Source organism: Ursus americanus, chromosome 12 (genome assembly GCF_024610735.1).
Source record: "Ursus americanus isolate L20-20 chromosome 12, mUrsAme1.1.p, whole genome shotgun sequence".
NCBI classification, from domain to species: domain Eukaryota; kingdom Metazoa; phylum Chordata; class Mammalia; order Carnivora; family Ursidae; genus Ursus; species Ursus americanus.
In genome coordinates, this window is record NC_142138.1 from 2,510,809 (window position 1) to 2,531,059 (window position 20,251).

Consider the following 20,251-nt stretch of genomic DNA (forward strand, 5'->3'; position numbering starts at 1 on the left):
TTCTGAATCCAAGTCCTGAGCAAAAGCAGGCAGTGAATTAGGTGATAACCAGAACTTGACCCCTCAGCCCAAATCCCTAAACACCACCTCCGCCCCTGCCGTGCACATTAACGCGGTGATCCCCGAATCCAGGTGCCTCAGCAATCCCCAAGCTTTGTTTATTTCTCACCTGACCTCCAAACTCACAAAGGTATCAGGGAGACCCATAGAAGATCAGAGACCCCACAGGGGTCAACTGACCTAGAGCAGTAGGGGCCAGTTCCCATCTTTCCCAGGGAAGGAGAGGGCTAATGGTGGTGAAATGGACTGGGAGGGTGGGTCTGCAGCAGATGCGGAGTGCGGTGCTTTCGTGCCAACATGTGTGGCTCTCGGTTTGGTGCTCACCAGGTCTCCTTCTGAGTTAGGGCTTGGAATAAATCTTCAGGTCAGTTATAGATTTAGCCCAGAGATTTATAAGGTCAGCATTTGAGTTTGTTATGAGAAGTCAGAAACTCAGTACCGAGGGTTTTTTGGTTTTAAAATCAGGTTTGGGGGACATTATCAAGTCTTGAACTCAGGGACCAATAAAGACTTGATTCAGGCTCACAGTTGGAATTGGTGTAAGTATTAGGGTGTTGGCCAGCCTCTGGTTGGGGTCGATATCAGGTCAGATAAGTAGAGGGTGAGCATGGGGGTAAGATTTGTGTGGCGTTTCCTCAAAGCCAGTCTCATTAATCTTGCATTCTAAGATTATTATTGGAGTTGGGGTAAGTTAGCGTCTTAAATTGCCCCAAGGATTTATGGGGTTTAATCAAGGTCAATATCTGTGGTAGGGTCCTTTTCTGATGACCCAATCCAGTTCTGGAATTGGGAATCCCAAGTCGGAAAGTATTGGTGTTGACCTGGACCAGGAGTTTTATGTATGTGTGTAAGTTTTGTGTAAGTCTTGGGATTCAGAGAGTACCGGGGTTTTATGTAAGTCTTGGGGTTCAGAAGAGAGTCCTGGAGTCCATAGCAAGGTAGCTGTTGGACTTTAAGGTACATATAGGTACATCTGGGGCCCAGCATTAGTGCTGGGGTCCATTTGAGCACCAGAGTTGGTGCTGGTGTCACTATCAAGTTTAGGTGGGTAGAGATGATAAAGGGGCTAGACTCAGAACTGGTATTTGGGGTCAATGTAGGGGTGCAAATTAAAATGACTACTTGTGGCAATGTGGGGGCAGATTTAGGAGTTAGGACTCAATACTGTGTTTGGGGATGGGGGTCTGGGCTCACTAACAGGTGCAGATTTGTATACGGAGGAAATTGGGTCCTAGAGTAGTTATCGGGTTCATATTAGGAGTGGGAGCCACTAACAGGATATGGACTTCGTATGGGAGTTTGGGTCCGTCCATGCTCATTACTGGGGTTCTGGTCCAATATTGGAGCTCCAATCGGTTTAGACTCAGGGTTGGGTTGTGGCCTCGCTGGGCCTACGCGGCTCCACCGCTCTACGAGTGAGAGTGCACGAGGGGAGGGGCGGTGCCGGGCACGCGCACGGCAGGGGCAGGGGCGCGGGCGCGGGCGCGAGCGGGGGCGCGCGGCTGGAGCTGGCGCGGGAGCGGCGGGAGCGGTGGCGGCGGCGGCAGAGGCGGCGGCTCCGGCTCCGGCTTCGGCTCCGGCTCGGGTGGCGGTGGCGGGAGTGCGACCCGGCGGCGGCGGCGGCGACAGAAGAGCAGCGGGAGCAGCGGCCCCAGCGGCTTGGGGGGGGGACATGCGGACCGACGGCCCCTGGATAGGCGGTGAGTGACCCCCGGGCCCCCCTCCAGTCCCCTCCGCATCCGTTCCCTCCCGGCTCCCGCCGCCCCCTCCCCGCGTCCTCCGAGCGGGGCTAGAGGCGCCGCTTAGGCCGGGCCGCGCCCCCACCTGCCGCGCCCGCAGCCTCGGCTGGGCCCCCCCTCTGAGCCTGGCGGCTCCTCCCCGCGCTTACCCCGCGGCAGACGCTCCCCCCTCCCCGCCGCCGCCGGCTGGCTAGCTCCTCGCCGCCCCTCGCCGCCCCCCTCCTCCCCGCCCTCCGCGCCGCACCTGAGCCGCAGCCCGCGCCCCCCAGTGCAAAGTTTCCCTTTGCATTTGTGCTCGGCGTCCTCGGTCCCGCCTCGTCTCCCCCCAACCCGCGCGGCCGCGCTCCGGGGGCGGCCCTCCACCTCCCACAGCCACCCCAGCCCCGGGCGGGTCCAGGCCGCGCCCCCGCCCCCGCCGCACAGGCGCCCCCTCCCAGCCGGCAGGGGATCCGCAGCCGACGCGCCCCCGTCTCGCTCGCGGCCCCGGCGCACGTGCGGGCCCGGGGTGCGCCGGGCGCGAGTTTGGAGCCCCCGCCCGCCTCGGTCGCCGGCGCGGGCGGGGGAGGGGCCCGGGCGGGCTGTGCCCACCCCCACCCCGGCGCAAAGACCTGAAGGCCCCGAAGAGACCTGTCCCGTGAGGACGTGTCCACTCGGACCCGCTCCGGAAAGTTCACTCAGTCGCCGCCCCGCGTCGCGTCCCGTCCCGTCCCGGTGTGCCCGGGTCCTCAACGCTGTGCCCACGTTTCAGGCTCAGCTGCTGTTTTCCTCGGTGTCTTGGTCTCAGTGCCCTTCAGTGTCTCTGTATCTCTGTCTCCCTGTGTCACTGCCTCCCAGTCCCCCCCACCCCCCACCCGCAGCCCCAGGGTTTCTCCCGCTGTGTGTGGCTCCCTCCCCGCATCTCTGTACTCCCTTCCCCATCTCTGAGTCTCTCTCCGGGTCTCTCTCGTGTCTCCTTTTGGTTTTTCGGTGTCTCTGTCTCCCACTGACCAGGATCTCTGCCCGCGCTCTGCTAGGCCCCCTCCTCATTTCTCTGGAATGCCGCCTCTCTGGTTCTTCCACCCCCGGGTGGGGGAGGGGCTAGCCTTTCTCCCCATTTCAAAGACCCCCCTCTCGCCCCCCCCCCCTGCGCAGTGCAGGGGGCCCCCAAGGTGGAGCAGGTTGGACGGTGAGAGCCCGGTACCTGAGCTGTGAACTGGGAGGGAGGGGAGTCTCTGGATTCCCCTGGGGGCGGCCAGGCGGAGCCTGGGAGGCCGGACTGCTGAGTGTTGGTGATGAAGGCTCCACTTTGGTTCCTGAAGAGACAAGGGCAGGGACCCAGAGTGACCTGGTGCGGAATCTGGCCAGAAAATCCAGGGAAGTGCATTGGGGTGGGAGGCCTAGAAAAGGATCCCTCAGTGCTGAGGGATCCCCTGGGAAGGGAGGGGATCTGCTGAGGGATCCTTTGGGAGGCGTCAGAGATCTGAAGGGATCCAGAGGAGGGTTCTGAGAGGAAATCTCAGAAAATTCTGTGCTTGGCGCCTTATTAACTCTTGCTTCAGGGAGCAAGAAAATCCCTGTTTTTCACTGATTATATGAATGAGCCTAGGGCTTCAAGGAGGAGCGGGTGTAACTCCCCAAACACAGCGCCCAGCATCCGCAGCCCCAGGCGCAGGCCACACACTCACACACACACACCTTCATTCCCACACTGTGCTCTCCCCCCACACACACTACACACCCTCTCACCTTGTTACCCTCACACTTGCACACCGGGGCCTGCCCAGCAGCCGCAGCTCGGGAATGTCCTGTGCTCGCATGCCCGTGCACCGCGCCGTGTGGCCCGCTTGTGCCCCCACAGAGCCCCTTTGCACGATCCGGGGAAGGCTGTGTGCACACTTACAGGCTAGCGCACTCTCCTGCACACACTTTCTTGCACATTTTGGCTGGCTCAGTTCCCCCTTACGATTGGAGATGCGTCTGTTGTTTTGTTTTCCTCTCCAGTTGCTCTTTCTCATTCTTTCCTTTAACAAGGAAATTGTTTTTGTTTTGTTTTAATTTATTTATTCGACAGAGATAGAGACAGCCAGCGAGAGAGGGAACACAAGCAGGGGGAGTGGGAGAGGAAGAAGCAGGCTCATAGCGGAGGAGCCTGATGTGGGGCTCGATCCCAGAACGCCGGGATCACGCCCTGAGCCAAAGGCAGACGCTTAACCGCTGTGCCACCCAGGCGCCCCAAGGAAATTGTTTTAATATTATTCCTTCCTTCTTGTTCTTCCCCCCGCAGCTCCTGACCTCTCCTCTGTTCAGCCTTGTTTACGCTGTGACCGTGGGGGTGGTGTCCGCGTCCGTGGCATTGCTTTGGGGGCTGGTGAAGCCGTCGGAGGGGATGGCTGCAGTCGGAGTAGATGGGCTGAAGGGCCTTTCTTGGGAGTGGGAGTGATATGCAGCACACCTGGCCCTGGCAGTTGGTGATCTCCCCACTCTCCCATCAGCCCTGTAGGAGTTCAGTGTGGAGGGCCCTCAGTCGGGGGAAGGGGGACCCAGGCCTCTTTGATACTACATGTCACAGCTTCTCCACTTTCCAGCTTGTGCCTCCCTGCACCTCAGTTTCACCCCCTGTGAAATGGGACAGCTCGTGCAACCCTGACTGGGTCCCAAGGCTGTTGTGGGAATCCAGGGGAGCTGTGTGACAGTGCGTGATCAGCAGTGGCAGGCCCTCCTTGTGTGACCGACACTGTCGTGTGCTTGGGCCAAGCTTGCAGCCAGGGCCCTGCCCTTGAGAAGCTCATGGTCCCTCGGGGAGCAGATTGCATCATGGGAATGCGGAGCAATTCACTAACCTCTTATTGATTGCCACTGTGTGCCAGACACTGGGCTAGGCACTTTCAGCCGGGGCCGCCCTGCTTCCTAGGGGACCAGCAGCCGTGTGGAAGAGGCCGCACTCCCCTCAGGAACTGCTGACGTTGAGCTCAGCATCAGCTCGTCGAAAGCAGCTGGGGTCCTGAGCTGAAGTCACAAGGTTGGGGAAGCTGCCTGCACGTGAGGCAAGGGAGAGTTCAAGGGTCCAAGTCAGATGAGTCCCGGAAGAGACCGAGAAAGGGCTATCTGAAGTGGGTTTTGAGGAATGAACAGGAGTTTTCCAGTTGCACAAAGAGCACTCCAGGCACAGAAAATAGTGTGAGTGAAGACTCAGAGGTCTTGGGGCATTCTAAGGTATAGCACATCCCAGAGGGCTCTGAGTGTCCCGTAAATAGCTGTGACTTTACTCTGAGAACACAGAAGGGAGACGCCAAAGGTTTAAAGCTTGGGTGGGTGGTGTGGAATGTGCTAGGATCAGATTCACGTGTCCGGAAGAGAATTCTGTGGCTATGGGAAGTGGATAGACCCAGGATGCCCAGTGAGGAGGGTACGGGTAACTCAGGTGAGAGGTGATGGTGTCTTGAATAGGGCAGTGAGCATGGAGCCATCTGGAAGGCATATTTATCAGGACAGGATGATTTATTGGGTGTGGAGGAGGAAGAGGAAGGGGTCCAGGTTCCTGGGAGGGACTGGGTGGGGCCTTTACTGAAGGCCCTGCAGCGTGGCCGAGCTGGGGACAGGGAGGACAGGTAGATTTGGGGGCAGATCATGCACTCGAGCTTGTAGTGCGACACGTTGTCTTTGAGATGCTTGGGACATCTGAGTTCCAGTGCGGGCGGCGGAGACATCCAGGAGGGGGCTGGGTGTGAGGCTCTGGACTTTGGGAAGAAACCTGGGCAGAGGAAGGGCAGCGAGTTCTCAGATCTCAGAGAGAGTGCTGAGCCGTGCGCATCCGTGGTGAGCGCAGGCCCTGGGTCCAGACTGCCGAGGTGCCCCTCGGCTGAGGAGCAGTGTGGCCTTGAGCAAGTTGCTTAACATCTCTGAATCCATTTTCTCCTTTGTCGGATGGGTGTGAGACAATTCCACGCCTCGTGGGGTTGCACTGAGGATTAAGGCTGAGTAGCAGGGGGTGCTTAGAACAGGGCCTGGGCTCTAGTAAGCCTGGTACCTCAGTAGTATTAGCAAGCAGTGGTCATTGTAATCGTCAATGGGGGTGGTGCAGACCCACCGTCATCAGAATCCCGGGCCGGGGACTGGCGAGGGGGCGCCTTTAAAACAACACCTCGTTAAGGTTAGGGCAACCCGCTCTCCTGAAGTAGTTGCAGTTCTGAACTGAGGTTCGCAGGTTGGGGGAGCTCAGCAAGGAGAGCGCCTGGCCCCCGGACGCCTGGCCTCGTCGTCGTCATCTGTGGGATCGTGTACATTGCTCAGGCGTATTTGACCTTCTGGTGGGCTGGTGTGAGACTAGAGGCGTCCGGGTGCTCAGTCCCACCTGCCCCCCACCCTGCCTGGGCCCTGGGTATCTAATGAGGTTCTGCGTCTGAGGTCCAGATGCACCGGTCTCTGTGTGTCCCTCGCCCCCAGATCTGAAAATGGTGGTTTTTGCCCCTCGGCAATGTTTTTGCTGCTGCTTCTGGGGACTGTTCCTGGTGTCGCCAGAGGACCTGCCTGGGAGCTGCTCTGGAGAGACAGTGGTGTCTCTGCTCCCCTAGGTTTCAACTTGTTCCCAGTCCTGCTGCCAGGCAGGGCTCCAGGTGTGACACGTGACCGAGGGCCCTCCTGGGGGCCAGCCCTGAGTGGGGGCCAAGGCCTCTTACCTGATCCTGGCCGTTGCTGCCAACCTCACCACTTCTGAGGCCTTTCTGGGGGCCAACCAAGGATTCCAAACTTGGGCTCGGTACCAGTCAGGCCCTTTCCGAGTAGCTTTCCAGTTGGCCTTCTGGGTGTATCTGGTGGTCCTGATTGTTCTGGGTGTGTCCCAGGATGAGTCTAGAGTGCTTCTGGGAGCTGCTGCTGGTCAGTGTGAGGGGTGATTCTCATTGCCTATCTAGGTTGTCTTGGGGCGCGTTTGGTCCTGGACTGGTGTGGCACTAGGTTCTATTCTGGCTCTTCCAGAATCCTGCCCTCCCGTTCTTCTGTGTGCTTTAAGGTCTGTCCCAATGCAAAGTTTGGTCTGTTCTCTGACCCACCTCCAGGCCATTTTGGACATACACCTCTTTCCCGGTCCGTTTAGGTCCATGCTCCTAGTGCCAGCTGGCTTAGGGGACCCTCTCCATTCTCTGCCTCAGACTCTGTCCCTCTGCCCCAGGGTCCCTGAACGATGGAGGAGCCAACAGCCTTACATCTGGCAGCACGAGGCCCCGGCGGGTGTCCCCAGACAAACCGGCCTTTGAGTCTAGGACATGGAAGCTGGTTTGTCTGGCCAGACCCGCCCAGCAGCCTGTGTGCTGGGAGCAGCGGCCACAGGGAACGTTGTGGAAACTCAGTGGATCTGGGGAGGGAGGGTGCAGCCCTCCCGAGGGCCAGGGCTCTTGGTTCTGGCAGGCGCAGGGGCCAGTGGAGGCCAGAGAGAGGATGAGCTGCAGGGTCAGCGCCGGATGGTGGTGGGTTGGCGAGGCCCGTCTTAGTCCTTTGTGATGGGCCTTCCATCAGTGAGGACATCCCCCATGTTGGCAAAGGTGGTCAGTCTCAAGGGAGGACAATTCCCAGGTGCGGGAGGCTGGCTGCTGGCGAGGGCGCTCCCTGAGCCGGGTCCCCGAGGGTCCGCATGGGGAGGAGCCACGGCGGAATCGCCCCGTCTGTGGGGGTGTGGGGCTGAAGAGGAGCCCGCGGTGACGAGCGGCCTGCATTGAGTGGGCCCCGGCGGTGCCAAGTCGCTGAGCCGTGGGGAGGTGGTGACGAGACAGTGTGGGCATGTCCGACCCCCACCCCCACCCAGGACGGTGCCCACGCTTCTAGAGGGAAGAGCAGGGCTGTGTGGCGGTGTGCATGCCGGCAGAGGAGGCATCCAGGGGCACACCTTCATTTTAAAAATTATAGAGAAGCAGAAAGTCAAAAATAAATATTGCCGCTGAAGCTTCTTGGAAGGCTGCACGTATGCTGGTGTGGTTCTTGCAAGCCGGGGTGTTTTCTGAGAGCTCATTCATGTGTTCATCCACTCGTTCAGCATATCCTGATGAGCCCCTACTATGGGCCTGCTCTCTGAGGGGTGCTGGGGGTACGGAAGTGAGCCAGGCACACGCCAGGCCTATGGTCATGACTCGGTGACCACTCAGCAGTTGTATAAAAACATAATTCGTGGGACGCCTGGGGGGCTCAATCAGTGCAACGTCTACCTTTGGCTCAGATCGTGATCCTGGGGTCCTGGGATTGAGTCCCGCATCGGGCTCCCTGCTCGGTGGGGAGCCTGCTTCTCTCTCTCCCTCTGCCGCTGCCCCTGCTTGTGCTCTCTCTCTGTTTCTCTCTCTCTTTCTCTCTCTCTCAAATAAATAAAATCTTTATAAAAAATAAAAAATAATAATTTGTGACATTTATGGTCGGTGCTCCTAGGCAAGGTCCAGGCGTGTAGTCCGGGACACCATGGAAGGTCTCCCTGAGAAAGTGCCATTGGCTCTGAGATCAAAGGGGTACTTGGCAGAAGAGTGTGGGCAGCACGTTTCAGGCACTGACAGGGCTGGAGACTGCACAAAATGTGGCACATTTGCGGATCAGAAGAGGACGTTCTCGTGGTTGGCTGGCAGTCGGAAGCTTGGGCAGGTGTGGCTGCGGGGCGGGGCCTCTGCTCCCCCAAGGAGGGGTCGCTGCAGGGGTCGTTCAGACGCAAGTCTGCCTGCTGAGGTGGGGCAGCAGTCTGCGCGTTGCTCGGCTCTAGGCTGGGTACCTGGGAGAAAGCCTAGCACATAGTGGGCGCTCGGAGTCCTGAAAAGAGTGAGTGAGTGAGTAGGGAGTTGGGCATTTTTACTGAATGGGGAATGTCCTGCACGGATAGTTTCGAAACCTACTTTTTTTTTCATCAACAGCAGATTTTGAATGTCTTTCTGTGTCAGCATCTACTCTGCTGTGATGAAATTCTTGGTGTTTTCTCATGCTTTACTCTCTCTCCAGGAAGGAGCGGAGACCCTGGTGCCCTGCCCTCAGTGCTGGTTGTCCAAAAGTGACTGACGTGAGCAAGCAGAGGCCTGGTGAGTGTGCCCCAAGAGGTGGCAGGGGCCGGGGGCACAGAGGGGTCCTGTGGGCCCGGCTGAGCAGCTGGGGTCGTGATGCAGACTGACGGGGAGCTGTGGAAGGGTTGCCACTGGGCGCATGACACGGTCCGGTGTGCATGGGGTGAGCAACGGTGAAGGGCCAGGGCGGTGGTGATGGAGAAGAAGGGAAGGGATGTGAGTGCTGTTTAGGGACGTGCAGAAGACAGGACATGGTAAATGGCTGAATGTGGGACATGAGGGAGGAGGGGAGGTGTCGAGGCTGGTGCCTGGGTTTCTGGCCAGAAGGCCTGATGGAGGTGGGTGGGAGTGATACACAGCTCGTCAGCTGCCGTAGGTGTGAAGTAGGCTTCTGGGTGACGTTCTGGGACTTACACTGGGATCTGTCTGCTTTTCCATTCACCGTGTTTCTGGAGAAAAGTCTGTTGCCATCAACTGTAGGTTGTGGTAGAAAGAGCAAGACGCTCCCAAGACCCGGGTACCTCCTTCCTGGTCTCTTTCATTTCTCCTCCTGTCTTTCTGCCAGAAGCACAGAGCAGGTGGGTTGGGGTTGGAGATAGAGCGTGGTGAGCCTTGGATGTCCAGCTAAAGACTCTAGACTTTCTCCTGAGGGTGATTTGGAGACATCGAAGGTTCTTAAGCAGAGAAACATCATCCGCACCCCCATCTCTCCACTTGCCCGTCCATTTGGTCCTGAAATATCTGTGTGTCTGCCGTGGAATCAAGCAGCAGAATGAGCTTGAGGGCCAGGGTCACCTTTGCATTCTTGTAAGCCCGCAGGGGCATTGGTCTGTGTGCAGGGTGGCCAGGGAGCAGCCTGAGGCAGGAAGTCCCCTGAAGAGGTCCACGCTCCCGCGGTCTCACTGGCATGTGGTGGTTGGAGTGGAGGCAGTGCAGATTCGAACTCACTGCCTGGTTGGGTGTGTGGGGCGAGGAAAAGGGAGGATTTGAGGAGGATTGGCCGGCTTGGGAGGCCAGGTCAGTGGTAGTGTTTGTCACTAAGACGGGGCCCAGGTGGAGGGGTGGTACTGGGGAGGGCGGTTTCTGGTGGGGCCATCTTCTGTAAGCTCTTGGAAGGCCCAGCCCATGGCTGTCTTGTTCATCTCCCTGCTCCTTGGCTCAGGGCCCAGCAGAGCCCACCGAGTAGTTCCGCGTGGTCAGCTGATGAGGAGAGTCGTGAGAAACGGGAAAGGGAATGAGCACGTATTGGGGACCTGCTAGGGGCCAGGTCCTGTGCGTCGCGAGATGGGCATTGGGCTAACGTAGAGGATGCGGCAGGAAGGCTGTGTCACAGGTGGGAAAGGCCAGATGGGGAAGGCGTGTCCCTTCACCTGTCCATCCATCCAGGTGTTGGGTCTGACCTACCTGGGAGCCCATTCTCAGCAAAAAAGGTGCCTGAGAGCAGAGCTCTCTGTCTTGTAGGGAAGCTGCTTGCGGATGGCCTGTGTGAAGGGGTGTGGGAGATGTGCTGTAGGACCTGGCTTCTGGAGGCGAGGCTGGCTTCGAGGGGGAGGGGAAGACGCTTTAAGATCCTGAGGCCCAGGTAGGGCTGATGGAATTAAGCCAGGCTGGGATGGCTATGGGTGGAGGGCCCAAGGTGCTCACAGGGGACTGAGTTCTGGGGTAGGCCCTGGCCTACATCAGCAAAGGATCTTGTTTCTACCAGGGTTTCTCAACCTCACTACTATTGACATTTTGGACCAGGTAATCCTTTGCTGCGGGGGCCGGCCTGTTACTGTAAGATATCTAGCAGCCTCCCTTGTTTCTTCCTGCTAGATGCCAGTAGCACTTGCCCCCCGCCTCCAGTCTCAATGATAAAAAAATGTCTTCAGGGGCGCCTGGGTGGCACAGCGGTTGGGCGTCTGCCTTCGGCTCAGGGCGTGATCCCGGCGTTATGGGATCGAGCCCCACATCAGGCTCCTCCGCTATGAGACTGCTTCTTCCTCTCCCACTCCCCCTGCTTGTGTTCCCTCTCTCGCTGGCTGTCTCTAACTCTGTCGAATAAATAAATAAAATCTTAAAAAAAAAAAAATTAAAAAAAAAAATGTCTCCAGACATTGCCTGATGTCCCGCGGGGGTTTGGGGGATTGGCTACAGAATCACCCTGGATTGAGAACCCCTGGTCAGCACCACCTCCTGCTGCCTTCACTAAACTAGGGAGGGTCACTCAGGGGAGATTCACAGGGATGGGTCCCTTGAGCTGAGTTCTGAGGGGTGAGTCGGTAGTTGGGGGCAGGAGGAGGGCGTTCCCCCTGGTAGAGAGAACAGCAGGTGCCGAGGCCTGGAGGTGCTGGTGCGCATTGACCCCGGGGAGGCTCCGCTGCCGGAGGAAGGAGGCTGGAGGGCTGGTGACTTGGTGGGGCTGGAGCTGTAGGCAGGGGCCTCTGCGGGTGCCCTTGGTCTCCTGCCCCCCCGCTGAACCTCTGCTGGACCTTGTGCCGCCTGGAGGGACTCTGGGATGCCCTTCCTAAGTTTCCCCTCCATTCCCCGGGGAGCCCAAGAAGCCGAGGGCTGTGAGAGCACAGGGGGCCCAGCTGTAGGAGGGTGGGTGGGCTGTTGCAGGCTATGCTCACAGACTCTGGCCACCTGGCTGGCATAGGGACGCTGCCTGCCGCTGGCTGCTTCCATCCCCGGGACCAAGGTCGGGGCTGAGACTGATTTATCCCCGTCATAATCCCGCGGTCGGTTTGGTGAGAGTTGGAAACATGTTGGTTTTCCTTCCCAAGTGTAACAAGGCCTGTTTCCGCCTCCACGGCCGCTGCTGCAGTGCCACGCGGTGAACTGTCCAGGGCATGACAAAAGGGCTCGGTTAGCTGCCCGCGATTTTGAACGTGAGCGGCTCCCTCCTGTCCCTGCCCTCCCTGCCCTCCCTGCCCTCCGGCTCCTCTTGCCCAAGTGCTGCTCTCTCCTCCTGGCCAGCCCCTCTAGGGGGGACCCTGGGTACCCCTCCTCCTGTTAATGTCCGTTTTGGGGCCCCAGCCTCTGGGGAGCCAGGGTCCTGGTCTCGGGGTGGGGGAGCTGTAGGAACAGGTGGTATTTGGAGACTAATTAATATTTGTGAATAATAACACGTGCCCAAGGGAAACAAATCAATCTGTGTTTGCATATTCATGAAGAGGACTCAGAATGATCCCAGCTGTTCTCCAGCCAGGGCTGCCCCCCCCCACACCGTCTCTGGCATAACATGGTCTCTCAGGGGTGGGGGGAACCCATTGAGGCCAACAGGGGTGCTTAGGTCGGGCTGCATGGAGGTAACATGGCCTCTCTGTTACATACATTTCCAGGACGTTCTTATTTGAATCTTGTGGTTTGGTGTGGTGCCTGCTCCTTCCTTTTTCCTCAGAGCAGTGATTTGCAGGCCCTTCTATTTCGCAAACCAGTACACTTTCCAAAAGTACGTGGGGTTCAAACACGGGAATGGCAGTTTTTTATTTGGCCAAGGAAGGACATTATAGAAAATACTGCTGTCTGCTCTCATCCTCATTGCATACAAGAAAGGACATTTTAACACCAAAACACAATTTGAGAATAAAGGACAGTTCTTCCCAAGAAAGGGCATTTGGCAGCTTTGCACTGACGTAGCGAAGGAAAAGGATACATCAAAACCATTCTGAATGTGGAAAAATCTCATCCAGTTATATTCCGATAATGTCCTACAGTATGGAATTGTTTTCCTGCCCCAGTACGTCAGTGTGGTGGAGCCAATGCCCACGGTGCGTTTCAGAGACAAGCCTGAGTGTGGTGGAGCCAATGGCCACGGTGCGTTTCAGAGACAAGCCTGAGTGTGGTAGAGCCAATGGCCACGGTGCGTTTCAGAGACAAGCCTGAGTGTGGTAGAGCCAATGCCCACGGTGCGTTTCAGAGACAAGCCGCCGTTAATGTCAGGAGCTTGGGCCTTGTTCTCATCTCAGTTGTCAGAAACGCAGACTCACCCCGCCGTGCTGGGGGAAGTGGGCGCTCGGCTCTTAACTGGGTTAGCGACCCCAGCAAGGTTAGCATCGGTCCCACCTCCCTGCCCCTCCCCTGCCTTCTCCCCACGGTGACCCTGAGCGCTCCGCGGCGGGGACAGGGCCAAGGTCTAGACCGAGGCAAGGCCCAGGGATCCAGGACTTGGAGGAGGGGGTTCTGGAGCTGGGGGCAGGCTGTGTTTCCGGAGTCTGGGGTGGACAGAGGTGTCCTGGCTTGGACAGCAGTGTGGTTGCCGGAGTAGTTCCCTAAGAACGTGTCCGTGTCCGTGTGTTCCCTGTGTCTCCGGTCTCTGGGTAGCCATGTCCCTGTGTCCACGCACCTCTGGGAGAAGCTCTTTGGAGAGGGAATGTCTTTGTTTTCAACTTCTCTACCTTTGCCTGTCCTGCTTTCTGTATCTGAATAGTGTGCTCGTATCCCAGACTCAGGTACATAGGGGGCCCTTGGAGTCCCCAGGTCAGTGTCACTTGTCTCTCCCACACTGGGGGTGGGGTTGCCAGAGGCCCCAGTTGTCCTGACACCCACGGCCAGAATCTCATCCTAGACTGTACCACAGGACCTCTGCTCTGGAGTTAGGCCCCCTCGATGGCTGTACTGGGGACTCACACCCCATGTCTATGTCGGGGGGGGGTTATACCCCTACAACAATGTACTGGGAAGTTATGCCCCTATAATGTCTGTCAGGCAGCTCCATCCCCAGGATGTGTGTACCCTCCGTCTACTCTCCTGTGGTGTCTGGGCCGGACAGCCACAGCTCCGTGACATGCCCCCCAGGAGCTAGAGTGCTACAGGGCTGTGCCTCCGTGAGCACCGTACCGGGAGTTCCATCCCACGCCGACCGCGCTGCACATTTGTGCCTCTGTGACCTCTCTTCTTTGTAGCTTTAGCCCCTTTAGTTCACACCAGGGAGATCTGCCCCCCATGCTGTGTGTTCCTGTGGGTTACACCCCCGTGGTGTCTCCCCTGGGGAGGGGGTGCACACCCAAAATGCTCGCGCCCCGGAGCGAGACCTCCGTGAATACGCCGTTGTCGTTCCCTTGATGGCTGGACTAGGCCCCTCCGCCCGGTCTGCGGTGCCCGACGCAGCCCTGAGCTGTAAAGCCATGGCGTCTGCACCAGGGGCCACAGGCTGCTCGCGTCGGGGAGCCGTGTCCGTGTGGCAGCCCGGCCCGGCAGCCCGCCGCCGGGTGTCTGCCGAGAACTTGAATTCTCTGACTGGTGCCGTGGCTTTGCCTCAGCGCCCTGGTGACCAAGCTCAGACGGGGCCTTGGTGCTATGGGACCTCCGTCCCAGACACCATGGTGGGGACCCCCCCTCCTGGTCTCAGCCACTGGAACTTTGTGGTCACTGAGTGGAACCCCAGGCATGGTGTAAATGGGGCCGGGTGCCCACCGCCCCCCTTCAGCTTTCTTGCTTTTGCTTCTCAGCTGCTAAGACTTTTAGCCAGATCTTGGGACAGAGGACATCTCCTGCACTTTGCCCTTTGTGCCCTTTGCCCACTCAGCGCCTACCCCACTTCACAGTCCTGCCCATTTTGTCTTAGCGCCTCTGCTGACCTACCGCCCAGCAGTCTTGGGACCTCCGACTGTCCCAGTTGAGACTAGAGTTCAAGTTCCAGGCAGGAGCAGAGCCATCTTTGAGCCCTGCCCCTTCACATTCCCCGGCCTCATCACTTCCTTGCAAATTCTCTTACCACTGTGGGCCAGCTGGTACCTGGGTCTGATGTAGACCCTCCCACCGGAGTCCATGGGACCACTGCAGGGCCCCAGGGTGTGTTCATCGCCACCCCCGCCCCCTCTGTGTCCTGTTGTGCTTTCAGAGCATTCTTGAGGGGCCTCTCGTGTACCAGCCACCTGCTCAGAGTGAAGGGTGAGCAGAGCTGGTGGGCGCTGTTGTGGCTCCCCTCAAGTCCCCTGGGTGGGGGCGCCACAGGGGAGAGGCCCTTGGGAGCCCATCATCGGGGCTGTGATAGCAGAGCTGTGTCTCCGTAGTGTACGCTGTGGCCATGCCGAAGGCTTCACACAGGTGCCTGGCAGGCTGGGGAGGGCACACCTGGCGGAGGAGCCCCAGGAGCAAAGGCCTGGGAGGCATTCCGCCAATCCCAAACACAGCCTTCCTTGTGCACAGGTGCCTGTCTCCGTCTGGAAGGCGGCTCTGAGCAAGCAGCTCCCGGAAGCTGGATCTGCCCCTGGGCCGCTAGGGCAAGGGCAGAGGAGGTGTGGCTGGAATCTGAGGGTCCAGCACCCCCAGTCCTGGCCACACCAGGGCCTCCCTGTGGTTTCCTTTTGGAGTGGGAAGGTGCCATGGGAATTGGGTAGGACGAGGGTGGCCAGGCAGGGCAGCTACGACTTGTCAAGAGCACGTCCTGGCGAGCCTGGACGCGTTGTGGCTTTGGCTTCAGGTCTCTGCTACCTGTATTCTGTGTGCTCCTACAAGTCTGTGCTCTGGGGCCTGTGCTCAGTATGCGGGGTCTGGCCCACGGCTTCCTCCCTCCCTGCTGCGGACACAAGAGGCGATGGGATGTCCCCAGGACTCCAGAGTCCCTGGCCCGCGTGCGTCTGCTCCCTTCTCACTGCTCCCTGTCTCTTGTTTTGGTTGGTCTTTGTGTCTCTGTGTCTTCCCACCCTGTTTCCCCATCCCTGTCCCCTTATGGAGGCAAGTTGGAAACTCACAGTCTGGGATAGAACAGCCGGGTACATCCTCTGGTCTCAGTGGCCCCCTGCCCTCCTACTCAGGTTTTAGAGAATGAGCTGAAGGCCTCTTGTGCTGTCTCCCTACAGGGTGACTGTTGGGTTATCCTTGGAGTCGCTGAGGCGGGGGATAGTGAGGAGCCTGGGTCGTCACAGGGCTCTGTGGGTCCAGGTGGCCATTGCACAGTCCAAGGTCGAGGAGGGGGGTGTCTGTTGAACGGGGCTCTGGATGGTCAGTGAGGATGAGTGTGGTCTGGGTGGTGAGTGGGGGCCAGGAGGTGGCGTAAGTGGGCGGTAGGGACATCACTGGATACCAGCTAACTGGCTGTACCCTTCTCTCCATCACAGGTTGATTGTCCTGGGCTGCGGCTGGCTGTGGTGCTAGAGCCCTGGATGGCCCCTGAGCCAGCCCCAGGGAAGACGATGGTGCCCCTTGTGCCCGCGCTCATGATGCTTGGTTTGGTGGCAGGTGCCCATGGTGACAGTAAGTCTGACCCCTCAAGCTGTGGGACCTCCCAGGTCAAAAGGTGGCGTTCCTCCTAGCAGGAATCTAGGGTGGGGACACAGCCAGCTACTACAAGAGGCAGGATCATTAGACACCTCCCCAGACCTCCTTCTGTCCTAGAGAGACCCCCCTCCCTCGGTTAGAGAACCCCCCTCTGAGAAGGGCTCCAGCCCCATGCTCCCTGGGAGCATCCTGTGTGTCCCTTAAGGCGCTGCAGGGTGGAGCATGGCTAAGTGTGACCCCGTTTTATGGAACGGGGGTGAGACATGTCCAGGATTCATGTGGTCATCGGGCGACGTGCTTCGGCGTGTACTGTGTCTGCCACTGCAGATCTGTGTGGAAGACACAGTACGAGCCATGTCAGAGCGGAGAGGGAATAGGGGTGCTGGCCCACAAGGAACGTACATGGGTGTGTGCATGGGACACTGGCTGAGTCCACAGGTCCAGGGAGTGATCAGAAGCCAGAGCCACCATAGCCCCTTCCTTCCCTGGGCCAGACCTTTGGGCTTCAGATGTGGGGACACTGAGCCCCTCCTTCCCCTTTCTCACCACCTTCCAGGCAAAGGGGTGTCTCCCTTCCCCCAACCCCTCAGCCTGGGGAATCGGGGGAAGATTGCACCTGGCCAGCAAGAAGCTGGGCTCTGTGTGCGTGCGTGCGTGCGTGTGTGCGTGTGTGTGTTGGGGGAAGAGGGATTGTCCCCTGCCGAAATCCAACTCCGAACTTTCCTCCCTTTCCTGACGCCCTTCCCCCTGCCTGGCACTACAAGACTGGCCGCAGCCCGCCCCGTCACCATGGTTACCACTGCTTGGTTACTGGTGGGAGGCGGAGCACAGGGCAGATTTAGCCAATCTGCACACTGACTGGGAGGGGTGAGGTCGGAGCCAAGGTCCCTGGGGGAAGGGGCTGTTCCCAGCCTGTCCAGAGCCCAGAGGTGGCCAAGGGCCAACCTGGGGGTCAGCCTGGTGGTCAGCGGGCCATAGGGCTTCCCTCACCCCCGACTCCAAGTATCTGGGCACAGATCTCTCTCCTTGCCCCACCCAGGCCCTTTCTCCTAATGGCTCATTAATTATTCAGGACCAGATCCTGGAGAGGGGTGGGACCAGGTCACCCTGCCCTTTGTCCTCTGAGGCTGGGGCCTGGTGGGGCTAGTAGGGCCAGGGGAATGGAAGGGCGTTCCTCCTTGGGGGGGGGGGCGCAGGGGGAGAGGGCCATGAGGGGTAGTAGGAGCTTTGAGGTGCAGGCCTGGGTGGGTGGGGGTGATCTCCAGGCCTGGCTGGGGCTGCTGGGAGAGCTTGAGCCTGCAGGGGCAGGTTGGGGTAGAAGTCACTGGGTGTGACTCTGACGTTGGCAGGGAGGCAAAGGCTTGTCAACAGTCAGGTGTGGTCAGTAGCCCTTGGACACTGAAGTACTGTCCTTGCTCCCCCGACCTCACCCTGGACACTCTCATGGCCTTTGGACGGGAGCTTGAGGGCAGAGGCAGGAGCAGCCAGCCGGGCTTTCCGACGACACATCCTGGGAAACTAACTGCCTTCCCCTCCTGCTGCATGCCCTAACGCGTACCCTCATCCCCCCAAACCTGTTCCTCTTTCTGTGTTCTCTCACCTGGCCAATGGCATCACCACCCACCGCACCACCCAAGTCAGAACCCGGGCCTCCTCCCTGTCTCATACCCCATAGCTAATCCATCACCAGCTCCTGTTTCTCCCTTTTAAACATCTTTGGGATGCATCCACCTTCCCCTCCGCTGCCTTCACCCAAGCCACCCTCAGCTCCTGTCTGGGCTTTCACACGCAGCTGCCTCCCAATGGCTTCCCTGCCTCGGTTCCCTCACAAGCCGTTCTTCCTTCCAAAGTAAGAGTCGGGTTGAAAACGAAAGCCTGACTGTGTCGCCCCTTAGTTTAAAATCCCTCACTCTCCTGCCCTGTTGCCTTCAGGATCAAGCCTCGGGGTCTCATGCTTCTCAAGGCCCTGCATTTTCCAGCCTCTGCCAACCTCATCCTTCACTCTGCCCCCCACCCCGCACTCCCACCATGCTGACTTCTCTGCCACCATGCGCTCTCCAGGCCTCCGTTCCTTCTGATCCCTCTGCTTGGAACACTCTTCCTCTTCCTCTTACCTGACCAGTTCCTATACACTTCCTCCCAGAGTCTGGGTCATGTGCCACTTGGGGGGCAGAGCGGAACGGTATTTGGAGCAGAGTCCCAGAACCTCCACGCTGGTCTCTTGAGACCCAGAACCCCAAAACCAGGGTCTGGAAGGTAGGAACCAGCTGGAGATGTTGAAATAGGGTGAGCGGGGCTCTGCTCCCAGGCAGAGAGCCATGGCGGAGGGGCCTGGGCTGGGACCTGTGGGGACCTGGCCCCAGGAGGCCGGTCTAGCTTACAGACCTGCCTGTGCTACGCGTGCTTTTGGACCTGTGCCCTTCCCACGGTGGCCAGGCTTAGGCTGGGCTCGGGAGACTTCTAGCCAGGGGTGAGTGGGCAAACGTGGACAGAGCTGCTGCGAAAGGTAGGGCAGGCGCCCCAGAGAATTGACGACCGGAGCAGTGAAGCGCGGAGCGGACAAATGTGTTTCTATAGGCCTCTTAACGAGACAAATGAATGGGAGCCCTGGCCTCTGAGGGGAGCGGAGGGAAGGGGGGTGGAGAAGCAGCTGCCAAGAGTTAGCCCAGAGGCCCCAGCGTTAATGCCGAGTCAGCTCGGATGGAGACCCAGGCACATGGGGCTTGGGCAGTTCCCCAAGCCCAGGGCTTCGTGGTTTCCCAAGGGGACGGCTCGTGGGGCTAGAGGCAGTCCCAAGCAGGAAGAGGTTTCTACTGCTCTCACGTGGGATTCAGGTGCCAGGTGGCCACACAGGCCTGCCTTTGGACCCTGCAGTGTGCATTACTCCAGTGTGTGTGCTCTGGGGGGTGGGGGGGGTGGGGCACAGAGGTCTAAGCACCTGGCAGGGGCGCTGGAAGGCTTCCTGGAAGAAGGGAACCCTGCAGGGTGACTGGATATTTGCTAATGGGGGTTGGTACATAATGGGATGAGATTGGGTGGGGGGCACAGGAATGGCCCTGGGCTTCTCCATGGAGCTCATGAGAGAGCTACGGTGAAAACCTTTGTCCCCAGACAGCATGGGGCAGAGGCAGGGATGCAGCGTGGGTGATCAGGTTTGAGCAGGGTTACTTGGAATCCTAAGAGTCAAGAGCAGGACACCCCACAGCTGGAGGGGCAGGTGGGGGGCAGGGTGGGGGCAAGGGCCTGCATAGCTGAGGGTGTGTGTGTCATGTCATACCCCCCCCCCCCACCAGCCATATGGGTAGGTAGGGCCACTGGGTGGGTAGGACCTGGTGGCCTGCCTAGACTCTGCCCTCTGTGGCACTTCCGGCACATTGCTTTTTCTCTCTGGGCCTGTTTTCCTATTACACAACGAGGGTAATCATTCCTACCTGGAAAGGTTAACTGAGGTCCCATGTTCAAGGCACCTGGCACCGAGTATGTGGTCCCTCCATCCGAGGCCATAACCTGGGGCTCCCTGTGTGTCCCCTGGGAACCCAGGGTTGTCTCTGAGCGGGCTCCCTTCTGGAGGGCGCCAGGAGCGGTCACAGGAGCCAGAGTTAATGAGTCCCCAGCTCATTAGGCGGTTCAGGGCCTGGGAAATCCACCTCTCCAGGAGCTCCCTCCCCTGCCTCGCCGTCCCTCACTCCCTCGTGGCTGTGTCTGCTCTCCGCTTCCGTGTACACACGTGTGTACGTGTGTGTGTGCTCCCCAGGGCAGGCACAGAATAGCGGTCCGTCTCCCTGTGGAGGAGCCTCCAAGGTGGCCCAGTCTGGCTGTCTGAACACCCCCCCCCCCCAGGTGTGCCCACCCTCTCCCCAAGCGAGCCCGCTGGTTTCCTTTTGAGGCCCCTCATTCCCACCGTGCATGGGCTCAATGGCCTGCTTGCGTGGAGAGTGTCCCAGGGCGCACCTCTGGGAGCCGCTGCCCAAAGAGCTGTGTGGCCCCCAGCCTCCATGCCATGAGGGAGGGGGGCCAGGAGGGATGCAGAAAGCCCCTCCTGGCACGGGATCCCTGGAGTTCTTCAGACCTTCCCTGACCACCAACTCAGGAGTCAGCACCAGGCAGAATGGTCAAGTTGCCTGATTTTGACCGTGTGCCTGTGGACGTCGTCAGTCAGTGTAGCTGTGATGGGTGTTGGAATGGGAACCCCAAGGGCTGCTGATGCACGCAGGCTCCCGGGCTCCCCAGGGGGTGGGGTGCAGGAGA

General features: G+C 59.1%; 1 protein-coding gene across 7 annotated transcripts in view; it reads left to right on the forward strand.

Annotated features, from left to right (window-relative positions):
* The first annotated feature begins 1,599 nt into the window (after nucleotides 1-1,599).
* PTPRF (protein tyrosine phosphatase receptor type F) overlaps nucleotides 1,600-20,251 on the forward strand; it is an 85,886-nt gene continuing 67,234 nt past the window's right edge. For 5 of the 7 annotated variants that reach the window (XM_087865795.1, XM_045799768.2, XM_087865796.1 and 2 more), the window contains exons 1-3: nucleotides 1,600-1,760; nucleotides 8,742-8,818; nucleotides 15,844-15,979. In XM_087865795.1, coding sequence (XP_087721921.1) covers nucleotides 15,889-15,979 — 91 coding nt within the window. In that variant the 5' untranslated portion in view covers nucleotides 1,600-1,760; nucleotides 8,742-8,818; nucleotides 15,844-15,888. The remainder of the gene's footprint in view (nucleotides 1,761-8,741; nucleotides 8,819-15,843; nucleotides 15,980-20,251) is intronic. The other 2 variants (XM_087865797.1, XM_087865800.1) reach the window with 1 other exon arrangement.